The 16,993-nt window shown below is 38.6% G+C and overlaps 2 protein-coding genes across 2 annotated transcripts; one reads left to right on the top strand and one right to left on the bottom strand.

Moving 5' to 3' along the window:
• Window positions 1-351: 351 nt before the first annotated feature.
• On the bottom strand, window positions 352-5,335 carry LOC111319700 (HHIP-like protein 2). Its single transcript, XM_022922445.2, has 6 exons — window positions 4,143-5,335; window positions 3,255-3,577; window positions 2,977-3,106; window positions 2,131-2,273; window positions 1,406-1,487; window positions 352-695 (listed from the first exon to the last, which is right to left on the bottom strand). Exons 1-6 carry the CDS (start codon window positions 5,279-5,281, stop codon window positions 530-532), a joined length of 1,983 nt encoding a protein of 660 aa, XP_022778180.2. The 5' UTR covers window positions 5,282-5,335; the 3' UTR covers window positions 352-529.
• A 630-nt stretch (window positions 5,336-5,965) lies between these two features.
• LOC111319669 (amine oxidase [flavin-containing] B) lies at window positions 5,966-16,963 on the top strand. Its single transcript, XM_088725983.1, has 17 exons — window positions 5,966-6,085; window positions 6,158-6,255; window positions 8,123-8,260; window positions 8,445-8,641; window positions 10,187-10,290; window positions 10,758-10,798; window positions 11,333-11,393; window positions 12,028-12,116; window positions 12,773-12,856; window positions 12,963-13,038; window positions 13,372-13,462; window positions 14,475-14,528; window positions 15,282-15,339; window positions 15,453-15,550; window positions 15,885-15,996; window positions 16,439-16,498; window positions 16,722-16,963. Exons 1-17 carry the CDS (start codon window positions 6,025-6,027, stop codon window positions 16,860-16,862), a joined length of 1,563 nt encoding a protein of 520 aa, XP_088582109.1. The 5' UTR covers window positions 5,966-6,024; the 3' UTR covers window positions 16,863-16,963.
• The last annotated feature ends 30 nt before the right edge of the window (window positions 16,964-16,993 follow it).

The raw sequence follows: 16,993 nt of genomic DNA on the forward strand, positions 1-16,993 counted from the left end.
ATGATGATGATGATTATGATGATTATGACGATGGTGGTGATGATGATGATAACGATGACAGTGCTCATAATGATTCTTGTGGTAACAAAGATAAATATAGGAGGACTCCTGTAACTGACTGAGGATTATGATAAACGTTAGCCTATGAACACGCTCATTGCCCGCAGGAAAGCATGCAGCCCTTAGCAACACGAGCCGGCTAAAGGTCTGTAAAGGGTTTATTACTAGTCCTGACGTCATTGATTAGTGAGAATTTGATTGGTAACTCACCACTAGTTATGGAAGAATCCTAAGGTAAATTAAGGGGTGGGGTTGGGGGGGAGGAGGTCAACATCAAATAAATCACTTGGATACGAAGCAAAATTTGACTTTAATTGCAATTAACCTGTGATGAACAATTCATCGCTTATTAACGGCGAAAAATAATCACAACCTAACTTCTTGTCAGTAATAAACCCTCTATCGGGATTTTTTGAACAGACAAAGGAGTAGGAATAGGCGCCTTTAAAATATTTGCATATGATATATATTAACAAAATCCGCACGTTTTCTTGCACTTTTTCCTGAAATAACGTTTGTATACATTGCACTTATTACGAGATTTGTAATATTCACAGAAATGCTTGCTGCGACGGTGATCCTTGCAGCTTGATGCGGAGGGACGACTATTGGAGCAGTCTGCCGGATCACCTCTCCTGCAATGTAAATACCTTTATGTTATTAACCAGGCAGGAGGTCCGTATGGGAAAAAGACTGTGCCCGAGGTCTTGAGTACAGCCCTAAGCTGACGTATTCAAGACTAAGGAGGCAGTTTTTTTTATCCCATAAGGACCGATGAAGGACGATAAAAAACATTTTTTTTTTTCATATTCCCATTTCCGGTGCTGAAAAAAATCTGGAACGAGGTCCGTTTAGGAAAAAGCTCGACCAGTTACGAGCACGCGGTTATACAATCACATTTGAGGATTTAAGACTCCGGACCCGCTGAGATGGGACTTGCCTGTGCTTACAACGCTACAACTACCATTAGTCATAAAGCCATCAGGAATTGTTCTGTTCGATTTTGCATGCGCTTTTTGTAAGAAAACATGTTCTTAAACAGCTGAGCACGGCGATGTGAGTATAAGTTGCAAAGGCGCCCATAAAAAACGCGCAGCTCCTTACTTGCTCGCGTCGTTCGCCGTTCGCTGACAAAGTAGAAAAAACACGAAGTTGCATAAATTGTGAAACAGCAGCCGTCAAGATATTTTGAAAATTAGTAGAATAATATCATTACAACCAGAAATGTACGACATTGAAACATGAAATCAAAAAGTAGTAATGATTGGATGTAATGTCAAAAGAAAAAAAATTGAACAAAAATGGCTTAATGCTTCGAAACACCGTGACATGGTGTAAGACTTACCTTCCAGGATCAATTATACGATAAACTTTGCCTTCCTTATTTTTGCTGCTTGGACGGCTCGTCGAGAGGAAGTAAAGTTCGCCTGAAGGGAAAAAAAATTATGTTACAATCTTGCAGGATCAGTCCTTAAAAGAAAACGGAGCATCCAGTCACCTCATTGCGTTGTTCTGTATGTTAGTACTAAAGATGAAATGTCAGTTTACTACAGGTTAACCCTGCGAAATGGTTAGACAATTGATTCGACTAGAATACATGCGTCTGAGGATAAACAGCTCCCAAATAGCTAAACACAAAGATTTCAGTCCAGGGTTGTGTTCGAGCATATCTTGGCGCTGTGTACACCTACTCGCTTGTAGTAATTGCAAACGAGAAGTAAAATTCAAAAATTGAAAAGAGAGTACTAGTTTAGAATAGTTTTCCCTCGCCTCCCACGCCCTACCTGTGCGGAAGATGATTATGATTTCCTTGTGGAAATCAGCAGTTTGAGTGTACAGCTTTAAATACAATTAATGTGAAAAACAAATGCAAAATCACGAGAAAATGTTATGTGCGTAGTTTATATTTCAAGGAAAACATCACTTTTTCTATCCATCTAGTCGCGCGACCAGAGCTATTATTATAAATTTCGAGTCGATTAAAGGATTTTAAAGAGCCAAGCAACCAAGGTTACTATTGGTGTAAAAACCCTCGGCTGATTTTACTGAAAAAAAAGGTAACACGTTTACCATGCTCGTCCTCGCCAAATGATAAAATAAACCGCTCAAATTCTCCGCTGAGATTATCAGTGCAATATTTGTCATCCCCAAAGCAAAGTTCCTCATCTTTCCATGTCCCTGTAGACTTGTCCTCCGTCAGCGCGAAAAAACGGCTGTAAGTAAAAGAGGAGCAACGAAAAATAAATCTTACTGATGTCAATACCTTATTCGATGGCTTAACATATGATACGCGTAGATATTTTGTGCAGAAATGTCAGTGCGTATTACATGTTAAACCATAGAATATGGGATTTATTATTTCATTTTAATGTCACTTTTTAGAATTTTGATTTTAGTTTGCAATATACATCCTACCGCCTTATCTGCGAATCGATTATCAAATTTGGCGCCGGTTTATAAAATTGATAAAACCACGGTTCTGTCGCGTCGTGTATAAATCGTCGTATAAATTTTATAGGATGGACTAGACCAAGGAGTAGTTTCTGGAATAGTAGATTCTTGGATGGAGAAATATTGCTACTCTCCGAAATTCCAATTGTGTCTACTTATATGCACAGAATAAATGCATAAATGATGTTGAAAACGATGTTGTTATTTAACACATACTTCTGGACACTTCAAAAAGTACAAATTACTTTCCCTTAACCTCTTATCATGGATTAGATGGCAAGAAGTAAAGCCAGTAAGACTCAGTAAGACTGCAGCATTTGTGAAAGAATGCTGGTACATTTATACTGATTTTTGGTTAGCATTAAAATTCCCAAACATGAATGTACAGCGCCAAAACGTTTAAATCAAGTAAACTAACTTAAGTCTTTTAAAAGTAATGTATATCTTTCCATCCTGACAACTTACGAGGTTACAGTGTCTCCAAATATGTACTTGCCACTTAGATCCGGGTTTTTGCAGCCTCGATATACATAGCCACCAACAATGGATTTGCCCACAGAGTGGTTGTAGGCGAATATAGGTGGAATACTACCGTCTGAAAATATCATGAAAAAAATGTTACCAGCTGAAGTAGAGCCGTTCTCCATATCACTCGATATATCGCAAAGTTTTCTGATCCATGTTAAGTTTGGGATAGTAGTGAAATGGAAAACTGCTAAGTAACACGCAATGTTGGTACTTACTTACTAAAGACGAACTGCAAAGGTTTTTGTCGTAGCATTCAAATCCCTCAAAACCTCGCCATCCATAATTCCCTCCTTTTGAAATGATATCAATTTCCTCGTATTTATTCTGACCCACATCTCCGCAGAATATTCTTCCTTTTCCTTCTGCTGTCTTCCGGTCTCCTCTGTCCACCGAACAACGCCACATGTTACGAGTTCCATAAGCGTAAATCTCTGGGCGAACCCCTCGGATTCCTATGAACGGGTTATCCCAGGGAATTTTGTAGCCATCTCGCCGTGCATCTACATCAATTCGGATGATACTTCCCAAGAGAGTCGATCTAAAGAATGAAAAACAAAATCGAAGACTTTGTCAATGATCCATAGTAAAATATGGACAACATGTAACTGAAAGTTTAAAAAGAGGTATGTGACGACGTGTACTGGACCCTCGTAAATCTCCCCTCCCCCCCTCCATGTTCCCTTCATTTGAACACATGGTATCCCACCCTTAATTTAGAGGTAGACCAGGATTAAAATGTTCCCGGAGACCCGCATGGATATAGAAATACGTAAATGAGGCTGAATTATATCAGTGTGACGACAGATCGCCTATACTATATGGCTGCTAAGCCCCCGGGATTACGCCGCACCTCTAGCGCGAGGTAAATTATTTAATTACTTATGGCTAAATTGCGGACAATGCTTTTGTCTTTACATGAAGCACTTTTCCCTGTGCAAATATTGTCTCTCAAAAGACAGTATATGAGCGTAGTTGCACTATGTTTCGGGCTTGGTCTTCCTGTGATGCGATGTGTTTTGAGAGACGTGACAATAGAGTGTAAAGCGAACATCAAGAGAGGAAAAAAAAATTGCTGCGCTGTTTTGTTTTAAAATCAAACTAACCTGTTTAAACCATTTCCAATCTTTCCAAAGGGATCTCCAGCTTGCCCGCCATCTCCAATCGTCAAATAAAGTAAACCATCAGACCCAAAAAACAGCGTACCCCCATTGTGATTATCAGCTGGTTGTTTGATCTCCATTATGACTTTCTCTGACCTTCGAAGTGCTCTATTACGATTGTAAACCGAAGCCCTAAATTCACTCAAAACTGTTCTATGATCAAACGCTCTAAAAGGAGCTTTGGAGTTTTTCCTGTTCCTAGATTTTCTACTCATTCGAGTTGAGTAATACACAAAGAACCTGTTAGTATGTCTAAACGCTGGATGGAAAACAATGCTTAGAAATCCGCGCTCGTCGCCGTACGAACCTGATGATAATACTCTGTCAGTGATGTCTAAAAATGGCTGCTGGAGCAATTTTCCCTCAGGTGATATGATGCGTATTAGGCCTGGCTGTTCGGCGATAAAAAGTCTTCCAGACTCGTCATTTGCGTGCACCGCAGCCAGAGGATTGCGTAAACCGCGCGCGACCTCCTCGACACACAAACAGTTTCGGTTAGATTGGAAGTTGTATTTTTTAGAGAGAATTTCTCGATCCCCTGTCTGTACATGTGGGTAGCAGTAGTCTGCATCTGACAGCAGTAGTCCGTTGCAGAACGATTTCTCGGTTAACGGTAAAGAACTTCCAGGCGTAGATCGAAGTTTCCATCTCCCGGTTGACACTAAATATGTCGCTACGTCATTACACTCTTGGTAAAAAGTCCTGCAGATATTAGAGCACAATCCTGGGGCTGCAGTTGTCGAATCGAACTTCTCATTGCCTTCTGCCTCAAAAATATGCGCTGCATATTGATGACACTCGAGACAAAGCACTGTTTTTACCAAGTTAGCGCATTTCGGCTTGTTATCCAGTGAAAATCGGGTCGCCAATCTTCTGTAGTCGTTCAAAATCCCTCGATCGCGGCCTACAGTGCAACAGCCATATTCTGAGTAGTTTTGCGGGCAGAAAGAAAGTTGTTCTGCTACTTTAAAGGGCGCCCTAAAATCCAAGCATTGGGGATGGCTCAGTGCTTTCTTTTGGCTTAGAATCAGGGATATAGCGCAAAGAACAGCGCCAGACAGCAGTGAGCCTTTCGACAACATAACTGGGTTGTCTGATATAATCACTTAATCGCAGCAATCGGCTTGGGTGTTTAGAACGTGACATCCCTTAGATTTGTAATTTGAGACGTTATTAGAGAGATAACAGCAATTTCCGGAGGCAGTGGGGGTACAGTTCAGTGCCGGTATTGTTCTGGGCTCGATTACCAGTCGCTGTTCGGGAACTGGAGCCCCCTGTCCTCCCCGTGAGAGCGGCGAAAATCGAGCCTAGTATTCTTAACTCGAGTATCCACGAAAAAAGAAATTAAAGACGTCATGGTTATTGAATGCCTTAAGTATACAATAAAATATGTAGAAATATTTATTTCAAAACAAAACCAGTCTCCTCAGAAACAGTAAAACAATTAAATCTACATCTACGTCTACATTAAAATACGTCGGTAAAGTCGTTAGACATCACACCAACGTTAAAAATACACAAAGTATAAAATAACAACAATAGAAATAATATCTACCAGTTTAAAGTTTCTCGTTAAAATACTTGGAAATCTCAGTTTTAAAAATCTCTAAATAGATGCTTTCAAAAATATCTTTCGGAAGTTTGTTCCATGTCCTGAGGGTGCGTGGAAAGAAGGAATAAAAATATACATTCTTTAAAAAAAAAAAAAAAAAAAAAATTTGCTCTTGGTTCACCCGCTGGACTAACAAACCCAACGAGGCAGCCAACAGGAATTTGTCTGAGTGGGCCCTGGAAACCATTGGCAAACCAAGTCGGCAGAATCGAAATGGAGGATAAGGATGGAAGTAACTTTGTGGAAGTTGCAGTAATCGGGGCAGGATTAAGTGGTACTTAATGTATATTTTTATAAATTTCCATTTGATGTGAATTGTTGTATTCACACCGCTCGTAATTCCCAGGTTTGTTCGCTGCCCGGGTTCTTCACGAGGAGTATGGTGTCGAGGTTGTTGTTCTCGAAGCAAGAGACCGCGTTGGCGGGCGCACTTTTACTATAGCGGTGAGATTAAAAAATGATACTTTCCCCCATTTTTTTTCGTGGGCGAAATGGTTGACGCATTTCGTCAGCTTTATCCTTCCGTACATTCCATGTTGATTCATCGGCACTGTGCCTCCCTCTTCATACCTTATTCCCCCTTTGAACCACATAAAATAAATAATGGCTGGTTTCCAGTGGTCTGCCGCTGATTGTAATTAAGACCTCTTATAACCGTCTGTCTGGCCTACAATCAAAATCTTGTGATTGGGTTTCGCCTTACGGCTCAGCCGTCGTCTATAACAACATCAGAAGCCGCTGCAACTCTAGGAAGCTCACTTCTTCCAAACATCTTGTTCTTGGATGAGGAAGTAGTCAATTGCGGATGACACCCTATGCTTCCTGGCCCGTCTAATCTTTCACTGCTTTGCATTTTCCATTTTTTTTTTTAATCTTGCTTGGGTGGGGGGAGGTATTGAGTACTGTATTAAGCTTAATTTTCACGCACAAAGGAACTGGCCACTGGATTTGAGCATAGCAGTCATACTCTGAAGTCCACCATACTTCTTTGTCTCCCCCACATTAACTGAATCACGAACTTATGTTCTAAATTAAATAATTAATACCTGCACCTCACACTTTCTTTCCAAAAGCCTGAGGGTCCTGTCATTTAATTTACTGTATTTTAATTTTGGCCCATTTATTCAGGAGAGGTTTTAAAACTTAGTACACTTAAAAGGTTGCATGTCCCCCACCTGGAAGAGCACCCCTTGTACCTAGACTTAATGCTGTTGCTGTTTACTTTTCTGTGTAATTCATGTGACATACGGTGAACAGTATTAACAGGAATTGACAGAGGTTGTGGATACCTGGTTCTCTCTGCTCTGTGCAGGCTATTTACACTTTCAGTAATATATAACTAGCTTTGTTTTAAGTTTTTTTTCCTGCCATGAAATTGGGCAGGTAAAAACAGAGGAGCAGAGAAGGGAAAATATGAGACAGACTCTGGTGCACTTTTTCACTCACTATTATTGCCAAAAGCCCTATATTTGCTATCTTATCACATGTGCTAGAGCTTACTAATTTAAAATTGATATTCTTAGTGTAATTGCTTTTGTGTAGGGATAACTGAAATCTCTACTTCATCCTAAAAGACCCTTCATGGGAGAATTAAAAAGGAGCACCTTTTTTAGGAAAACTTAAATATCATTTATTTGGAAACATTCCTCCAAACCCCTTGAAGAAGCTCCCACCACCACTGACTGCCTTTGCTCCAGCTTTTTCCTTTTGAATATGGGTTATTCTGTCTCTCTACTCTAGATATGACTGAACCTATAGAGATAGCTGATCCTTTAAGATTGGAAAAAGATCCCTTAGCTTTTGAGATATGGATGGTGGCTTTCGGAGCAACTATTCTGCTTCATCTATGGACTCCTAATAGTGACTAACATCTAATTTCTCCTTACAATACCACTCTTGAATCACACATTAAGGTCATTAGAACAAAATAAATGATCATTGACTTAATTAAAAGACATTCTTGATTGTTAAACAAATTCTTCGCCTTGTCAGCACTTTGGGAGATGTGTAGAGGAAAGTAAAGAAAATTATAATGTATACTGATGTTAGGGTTTAAGGGGGGATTGAAATTTAGAGAGAGTTTTACAGGCCTCAGGTCTATTCATTATGCCAGTATCCTCTTTCCAAGGGAATTTGTTGTTTTTACACCGTGGAAGGGAGCTCCCATGTAATTAAGTTTTCTTACACTTGACTGTATGACTCAGTGATTAGAATAGCACTAAAATTACCAATGCGGATAAATGCATTATTCTATTTTCATAACAGAAAAGTCCTGCTTTTAGTAGAGGCACTCTTAATCTTTTAATTTCAGGACCCCGGTTTTGGTTATTGTGATTTGGGTGGAGCCTATGTATGTGAAACTCAGACCAGACTGCTGAGACTTGCCCAGGAACTAGGAATAGAGACATATCAAATTTACAGTCAGGGACAATCTGTGGAACATTACTTGGTAAATAAGATGTACATTTGATGTTCAAAGCCTGGACGTAGTTCAAACTTTACTATCTCATAAACAATCCCCTTTGAATCTCTCTTTTTAATTTGTTTTCCACATTTTTTTTAACAAGAATAGGGGGTGGAGCATTTTTACTATATAATTATTATTTAATAATGATGCTGTTGACCAATTTCAGGGCAAAAGAATTACCAAGCAAGGAGCCCTTCCTTCCATGGGGTCCATATTAGGTGCCTTAGATGTTAACAACTTCTGGCAGCTCCTGGACAAAATGGCCAAACAGGTTCCTTTAGAGGACCCTTGGAATGCTCCTTGTGCTTTAGAATGGGATAAGATGACAGTCAAGCAGTTGATTGATCAAAAGTGTTGGACAAGGTAGAACAATAAAAAATAACTCTGTTCACACCTTGTACAAGAAGTTATAAATAGGCTCCTTGTTTGGATGTAAAGAAGAAACAAGAACCAAGAAAATCCTATTGATAAATAAATTAATTACCAGTACTAATTGCTATATCATTGTAAAGAAACACCAGCTCATAGACACATAGGCTCAATTACCACCTGTTGTTTAGGAACCAGAGCTCCTCCCCAAACCCAGGAGGAGGAACGAAAAAGACCGGACTCCAGAGTGCGGCGGAAATCAAGCCTAATACTGACACGCATCTTGTGATACTTCCCTTAACCCCTCAATCCCCAAGATCTGATTTTCATATATTCAAAGTCACTTATTCATCAATTCATGGGTTTATACCAAACCAGCTAACTAACACAACCAGCTCCCTGTTAGAGTGTTAGCTTAGTTGCTATAGCACTGCATTTGTATCGCAGAGGTCATGGGTTCAAATCCTGTAGGGTTGAATTTTTTTCTAAGCCTTATTTTGACTACTGCTCAAGTAGAGTTTGTTACTGTGAAGATTGCTTTAATATTCAAGATCTGATCGTTAATTCTCTCCTTCAGCTGCTACACATTTCCTTGTAAATTAGTTACAAAAATTTGGTATTATCAAGATAATAACTTCTACCTCTGTCATAAGTTTTTTAATATATAATATGCTCGTTACATGTTTGCTAGATGATAGCAATGAAAGACCAAGATTTTGTATATTTTTAAGTATTGTTATATTGTACCTAAGTTTATAGATCAGCTTGAAATTTTATCAGTCTATGACTTCATTTTATTGATTTGATACTGAAGTTACTTTTAATGTAATTATGGTCAGTTTTATATTTTTAAATATTTAAAAATATCACAGGGTAATTTTTGTATAAATTATTTTGTTTATTACTTCACATTTTGTTAGTTAATTGTGGGTCCACATCAGCCTCACAGGCTGCCAATAATCTTTTGTAACCTGCATTACTAAATATAAATGGTGATGATAATGATGATGATGATGTATAGATATTATAAGGAGAATTTACATGTTAATCACTTCTGAGACCTAAGGAGTAAAGGTTATACCATGATTTTACTGGTATTAAAGCTAAATATAAACACATGATATTTTTGCTTTAATTTATACTTTTAAGGTACTAGCTATAACATATTGGATACAGGCACAGTGAACCATAGAATTTTTTGTTCTGTTTTTCAAGAATTAATAATTTTTAAGATAGGAATATGAACTGGTAAACATGTCTTTAGTGTAGTCCAAAGTTATGATCTTAAAATTGTGCTGTTAATTGCGCAGTATTTGCTGATGGATGTGGTACTTATTGAGATGAAGAACAATGAAAGGTGACAGGAAAATACTCTCAAGGTCAGATCGAAAAACTAGTTGAAGCTGTTGAAATTTAGGCAGAGAACTAGGTGTAAAAGGCTTGAGGAAAATTCTCTGACATCTGATGCTTCACAAACACTCTGTTGTAAAATTTTGTCCTTATATTAACTGAGTAAATACTTTTGCTTACTACTCACAGGTATGCAAAGGCTGCAGCCACTGCATATGTGCAAGGAATTCTCACTTCAGAGCCACATGATATCTCTCTGTTGTTTTTCCTGTGGTATCTGCATTCTGGAGGAGGTATATTTTAGATTCAGTTATGCTTTGGATGGTTTGTTTTAATTGACCTTAAATGTACAGTAAGCATAGAATTTGAGAAGGCTTTCTGCTGAGCATGCCTTGGATATTCCAAAATTTTGCAACTTTCCAGCAGTCAACAGCCAACTTATTCATACCAGTTTTCTTTTTCTATGAAAATGGTGCAGAAAATAGGAATTCAAAATAGAATCTCTTATTACAGGCTGCATAATTAGAGTTGTTAAGAAAGATTATGGTAAGGTTTTGCAATGTTTTTTCCTTTTAATTTATTTGAATGTCCAAGTATAATCTAAACTTACATTGTGCTCTTCATGGTTCAGTCTTGTGAGTGATAAGTGCATTTATTGTTTTAAGTGATGACTCAAGAAATGATCATGCAAGCTGTTTATTATTGAAAAGATTTGTAAAATTATCAATTTGAGTAAGGATGCTTATATTTCTCTGTATAGGGACAAAGCGAAACATTGAATTTGAAGCAGGAGGGGGCCAGGTTTGTTCACTTGTCTTATCACTGTTAAATCAAACAGGTATTGAATCAAGAAAGAAGATAAACAGCTTTAGTACATATATTCTATTGGACATTTTGTTGTGTAGTATCGCTGAGTATTTTTATGAGTTGTGCAACTGTATTTTGACGAGCCCAAAGGGTGAGTCAAAATACAAACAACGAGTAATAATACTGAGTGATACTACACAACAAAATGTCTAGTAAGAATTTATTATCCCAGATGCCAAATTGTTATTTCAGAGCGGGTGAATTTTGCAGATATTTCTGGAGTACAAATATTGCGGGATATTTGTACTCGTCTCGCGCGTTATTTGTATTCTACGAAGCACATTTGGATAATAAAGTCATATACAGGATACTGTCAATCAGGAGAAGTTACTCTGCAGTGATGCCAGTCACTAAAAGCTCTGAACTTTGCTTTTGATTACTCTTTGGAATGTTATTAATCACAGATTATGGTATTGCTGTGATTTTTGTGTTATTCAAAAGCTTTTTTTTTTTTTTTCCGGAAACTAGGAAATGAAATTTTGTGGAGGTTCTCAGACTATAAGTGTGAAAATGGCTGAACATCTTGGTGGTGAGAAGTAATTTTTGTTTTCAAGATCTTTATTTGTTCACCAAATATTTGTTTCCAAAGTGTGAAGGAAAAAAAAAAAGAGCTAGACCTGAGAAATTTTTTTAAGTGCTTTAATATATAAAACTTCGACTTCATTCCATTCTGTAAAAATGCAAAAAGAAAATATATAAAATAGACATATTCACTTTTCAATGTTAGTGGATAAAAAATGGCTTCAAGCAACTTTTATTTGTGGGATTAAACTGAGGAATTCCTTGGGGAATAGATAGGCCCATCTTGCTCCTTTTAAAAAGCCAATCAGAACTGATGGAGAGCACAATGAAGGGCTGGGTAATATTTCATTGATGAAAATTATAACATGCCTACAGTGTAATTGTAAAGAACAACTCCCTGAAAAGAACCTGTTGACTGACAGTTGGCTAACTGTCAGCCAACAGTTTTAAGTAGGCCTGTTGGTGACATAATGGCCAACAATCATTAATCTGTTGGTGATCTGTCTGTAACTTATAGGTAGCTGTGTTTTAAGTCGGAACTTCAACCACGAAATTTATTGGGTAGTCATTTTATGTTACATAAACTGAAGTTCAGTACTTGCTGATCATCTCCATCAGAGGGTTTGATTTGGTTTCATCAGATAGAGTAAAACTAAACAGCTGTGTGGTGCATCTTGAAGAGTGTGGTGATTATATTAAAGTGAAATGTGCAGATGGAACAGAATATAAGGTAAGTACACTGACTAGAAGTACACAATCCAATCATTGCTTGATTAAAGATTGTTCACATTTAAAATGTTCCTCAGCAATAACAAGGTAAAATAAAATGCAACTTAGCATGGAATTTGAATGGGCGTGAGAACATACTTTACATTACTGGACAAGAGAAAGGGTACTCTAGAGCCCTATGGCCAGAGCAGTAAAGGACATCCCAGTTTCTGTAGTGTGAAGAGTGTTACTCCCCTTGGATAAGTATGCCACTCTGTTGCAAGTTGTCTTCCCCCTCCCCTACCCCCAAACATTTTGTCCAGTTCCCTCATAGTTTTCTGGTACTCATTTATACTAGTGGGTGGAGAGGGGCACTGTGAGAATAGAATCTCTTGTCCAGGAACACAACACTTTGATACAGCCAAGTCTTGGATCCAGGCCTTTCAACCTAGAGCCCAGATCACCGTCCATTGAACCACGGCAGTTATTTCTAAGTAATTATTGAGTTACTTTGGTAGCTTGGATCCAAACATCATGTGATGTCTTTGACTTGGTGCACAGCCTACTAACTCAAGGAAAATCTGGTCAGAGGTAGAACTAACAGATTCTATAACAAGAATGATAACTTTTCTGATCGTTTCTGTTGCTGTTGTTTTTTTTTTTTTTTTTTTTTTTCAGGCGTCATTTGTTATCAGCTCAATTCCTCCAGCTTTGCTCAGAAAGATCAGCTTCAATCCTCCTCTTCCACCTCTAAAAAATCAGGTTTGGACTAAAACCTAGAATTATTGAAAGTGACCGACAGATACGATATATTTGTAATTTGAGTGCCTCCCCCCCCCTGTAAGGTTTACATTTCTGAATTTTTTAGGCAATCCAAAGAATTCCTATGGGATCCATTATCAAGACAGTCACCTTTTATGATCGGCCATTTTGGAGAGAAAAAGGTAACATATTTGTCCGTTTATTTTGCATTGGGAGTTTTTGTGAAGAAACACTGCTTTGCTACAACGAAAAATTAATTTGTTTACTGATGTAATGGGCCAAGAACTGATGTACCTCGCTATTTACCTATAACGATTTCTTCCTGATGGCCTTTTTTCCAACAACCTTGTCATTAGTAATCCCAAAGCTCGAAAATCATCCAACCAATATTATGTCCTGGTTCTTTTCACTACATGAAATAGTCTAGTTTAGTTTTCTACTTCTAACAAAGGCTTCCCTTTGACAGTATCGTTTGGCCATTTTTGAAAAGTTCAACAATCCTTGTTCTTCATTAGGTCTAGCTGGTTATTTTAATTCGGATGAAGGCCCAGTTGAAGAAGGTTACGATGATACTAAACCAGATAACAGTCACCCGGCCATTATGGGGTAAGCAATTATCTTATGGCGGCTACCACGAGTCAGAGCTGATCAACCACACCGCTCAGTTTAATACTGAAGAGACATTTTCGGTCAGGAGAATTTTCCTTGATTTTACGAAAGTTCGTCCCAGTCACTTAGGGATTCACTTTAGGAATTGACTGAGCTTGTCATATCGTTCTCACTTTTTCAATGATGGAACTATTCGGCAAACCCTTTACACCCCAACATCAGCATGCATATTCTCTATACTGTTCTCTATACATTTCCTAAGGTGCTGACAAGGAGAATTTGTTTAACAATCAATAGCTTCTTTAGTTGGTCATCATTTCTTCTATTCTCATGACCTTAATGTGTTATTTGGGGGTGATATTGTAAGGAGAAATTAGATGCTAGTCACTTCTGGAGGTCAAAGGGTTATGCTGGTCAGTCCTGACCAATGATAATCGTTCTTAGATTAGACAGCGAGTGGACACTTCACTCGTCACGTGATACAGGGGTTGCATGCATGGTAGCACCAGAAATAAATTTCAAGTTAGATAACTCTCATTTCAGTCCCTCAAATCCCTTCCTAGCGGTTTTCTCACGCCTTGCTGCCTTTCTCTAAAGTTGAATGGTAGATTAGAGTAGATTAATTTATTTCGATTCGAGATGTACAATGAGCCAGCGACTCGTACTAAATACATTCCAATTAACCCACCCATCCCGCCTCAGGGGAGGATATCCATCACACAGTAATCTCGTGCGTGGGAAATTAACGTCTCCTAAGCCCTAACCCTGCAGGAGACGGAACCTCCATTTGTTCGTCGCTATCCGAGAAGACTAGAATATTTCACTATTTCTTGATGTTATAGAAAGGTAGCATATTCTTCTCGATTATTTTAAGACCTTGAGTGTTGGTCCTGCCGGGGCTCGAACCCTCGACCTCCCGCACAACAGTCCAGTGCTCTATGCATTGAGCTAACCGGGATGCGGTTATGGTATTTGGTGGTATTTTATTTTTCTTTAATTTTTTTTCCAGGTTTATACTGGCGGATAAAGCGCGCGAGACAACCACTATAACCAAACAAGAAAGGTTAAATGCCTTATATCTTAACTTGTAGACAATTGTGTTTAAATAATCACTAAAAGATAATGTTCCAACTCTGATAATGAGCTTACTACAGTCGAACCTTCTTTAAGCGGTACCGTATTAAGCGGACACTTTGTATTAAGCGGTCGGTTTTCAAAGTCCCGAATTTCTTACCCCTTAATCACTGTAATTTTTAGGTAAAATTGGATCCATTATTATCTACCAAAATCAATGTTAGTGCTGTTTTTTGATCGAGTTTTTGTACATTAAGGGGCAATCATGGCATAAAATGGCGTTTTATATGTTTTTTTTTTTTTTTATACATGTAATATCATTATTCTGTGGAACCTGTTTTTAACGGTCAACCTGTATGAAGCGGCCATTGCTCGTGGGTGACCGCTGAATACAGGTCCGACTGTACTTGTATTTGTCCTAATCGTCTCATGAAAGCGATATTCAGTGAGGAAGTCATTTGTTTAGTTTGTTGAAACAAGTTTATTTTTAAACTACTTTCATCGAGCGCATGTCGTTTAAGTGTAGCCACAACGGCTAATCAGACGAAAGAAAACATCACAATGCGAGTCAATCAGAAATTGAAGGGAAAGCTAACACACTTACCAAAGCGCGGGAAAACACGAATTTCCGAGTTGCGCTTGGTTTTTGTTTTGCATTTGATTGGTCGAGAGGCTGGCGCGAGTTTTCTGGATTATTTTAGTTACGTAATTACTTTATTACCGACTTTGTCGCTTTACTTAGACAGAAACGAGTTTGTGAGCAGTATGCCAGAATATATGACACCCGTGAAGCACTGGAGGTAACTTGCACATTATTATCTTTCGTCATGTCGTCTCTTGTCTTGGCTTGTTAAGTGTAACGAAACGCAGAAGCAGTTTCAATTTTACCAACCACACAGCGTTTTCCTTTCAGCCAGTGTTATATCTCGAGAAGAACTGGATGGCAGATGAGTTTTCTGGAGGCTGCTATGTCGGAACTTTCCCTCCTGGAGTGTTAACAGCTTACGGAAGGTAAGTTACTTGTTATTTTACGCGGCACATAGGCTTTTAAACGTTCGGAAGGGTAGAAACACAAGTTAATATCAACAACTGAGGCTAGAGAGGATGGATACATAAACAATAGCCTTCATTTGGTGCGAAAATCTGCTTGGATACTTGTCTGCGGACATTATCTATTTCCAAAATGCGAACAGTTACCCGAGAGCGGAGCGCGAGGAAAACGGTGAGTTTCGAGCTTTGTGAGTTTGAATTAAAAGAAAGGATAGAGAATAAAGGGGTGATTCACCTTGGCCGTGTTTTTCAATTTTTTTTTGTCACACGAAGTCTTGATTCTTTGGTTTTTAAGAGTTTTAAGGATGCCTTTTGGTCGAGTGCATTTCGCTGGAACGATCACAGCTACACTTTGGGCCGGTTACATGGAAGGAGCGATAGAGTCGGGCGAACGAGCTGCTGTGGAGGTAAAGTGCTTTATGTTATTTTAACTTAAAAGTTTTCCAGACGAACGGTATGGCAAATTACTTGAACCGCTTCTAAGATTTGTTAAAAATGAAGAAAAGCGAATTTGGATACTTACATCATTTCCGTGTTGTTTTGCTGTAACCTAGTGGACTCCAGATGAAGCGGGTCGGCCTTCTACGGAATGGCGATCATTGTGTTGTGTTCTCTGGAGACACGGGAGTCTACGGTGGTCAGGGTAGTCCAACGAAATGAAGTTGGGGGGGAGGGGGAGGAAGGGACAGAGAGGCCAAAATTTCGATTCGAAATGCTTGGTCCCTTTTGCTGACACAGAAAACAAACAATGAAACGTTCAAACAGTTGGTTACCTCAACACCAAAAGCCATCGAGTTCGGCCACACCGCTGGTCTGAGGTATGCTCACGCGTTCTTGAATCCATTTCAGGTGTTATGCAGACTGGGTAAGACGACAGAAAAGGAAACTGAAAAACGACTCAATTTAGAGGTAAGCCAACAAGATTCATATTTAGCCGGCAAAACTCGCACCCGAAATTACAAGGCCGATTATGTTTGATAATTTTGTCATGGGAAAGAACTTCATTTTTAGCTTTCGAAATTCTGTCTCGCACATTGGTTGATTTTGATCACTGCAAGAGTTTTGTTTTTCCTCTGCCCTGTTGATCAGTATTCATATCACTCTAGTTAATATTACTTGTCTCTTCCTTCAGGATTTGGAATCCAAGTTTCTAGAGTTTTCAATTATGGAGAAGTACTTACTACCATCTGTGCCCACATTGTTGGCTTGTTCTTCTTTGCTCAGTGGGGCGGCTGTTCTCTCGATAGTTTGGTGGAAATATTATTCAAAGTAAAACTTGTTTAACTCAGTTAAAGAACAGGACTTGTGAAAATTAAATGTTTTTCTATTGGGTAAGCGTGACTTCAAATAAAAATGAAAAGATTGGAACCCACATTTAATGTTTTGTTTTATCTACTTGGGTAC

Source organism: Stylophora pistillata, chromosome 6 (assembly GCF_964205215.1).
Source record: "Stylophora pistillata chromosome 6, jaStyPist1.2, whole genome shotgun sequence".
Taxonomy (NCBI): Eukaryota; Metazoa; Cnidaria; class Anthozoa; order Scleractinia; family Pocilloporidae; genus Stylophora; species Stylophora pistillata.

Bases quoted from the DNA above. Each gene is read 5' to 3' on its own strand.
- LOC111319700 (XM_022922445.2), bottom strand. From the start codon at position 5,281: ATGTTGTCGAAAGGCTCACTGCTGTCTGGCGCTGTTCTTTGCGCTATA. The intron at 2,274-2,976 runs GTAAGTTGTCAG...TTTTACTTACAG, and splicing joins TTTGGAGACACTGTAACCTC to CCGTTTTTTCGCGCTGACGG. The intron at 1,488-2,130 runs GTAAACGTGTTA...TTTTCCCTTCAG, and splicing joins ATTTGGCGAGGACGAGCATG to GCGAACTTTACTTCCTCTCG.
- LOC111319669 (XM_088725983.1), top strand. From the start codon at position 6,025: ATGGAGGATAAGGATGGAAGTAACTTTGTGGAAGTTGCAGTAATCGGG. The intron at 6,256-8,122 runs GTGAGATTAAAA...TTTTAATTTCAG, and splicing joins GGCGCACTTTTACTATAGCG to GACCCCGGTTTTGGTTATTG. The intron at 10,799-11,332 runs GTTTGTTCACTT...TCCGGAAACTAG, and splicing joins TTGAAGCAGGAGGGGGCCAG to GAAATGAAATTTTGTGGAGG.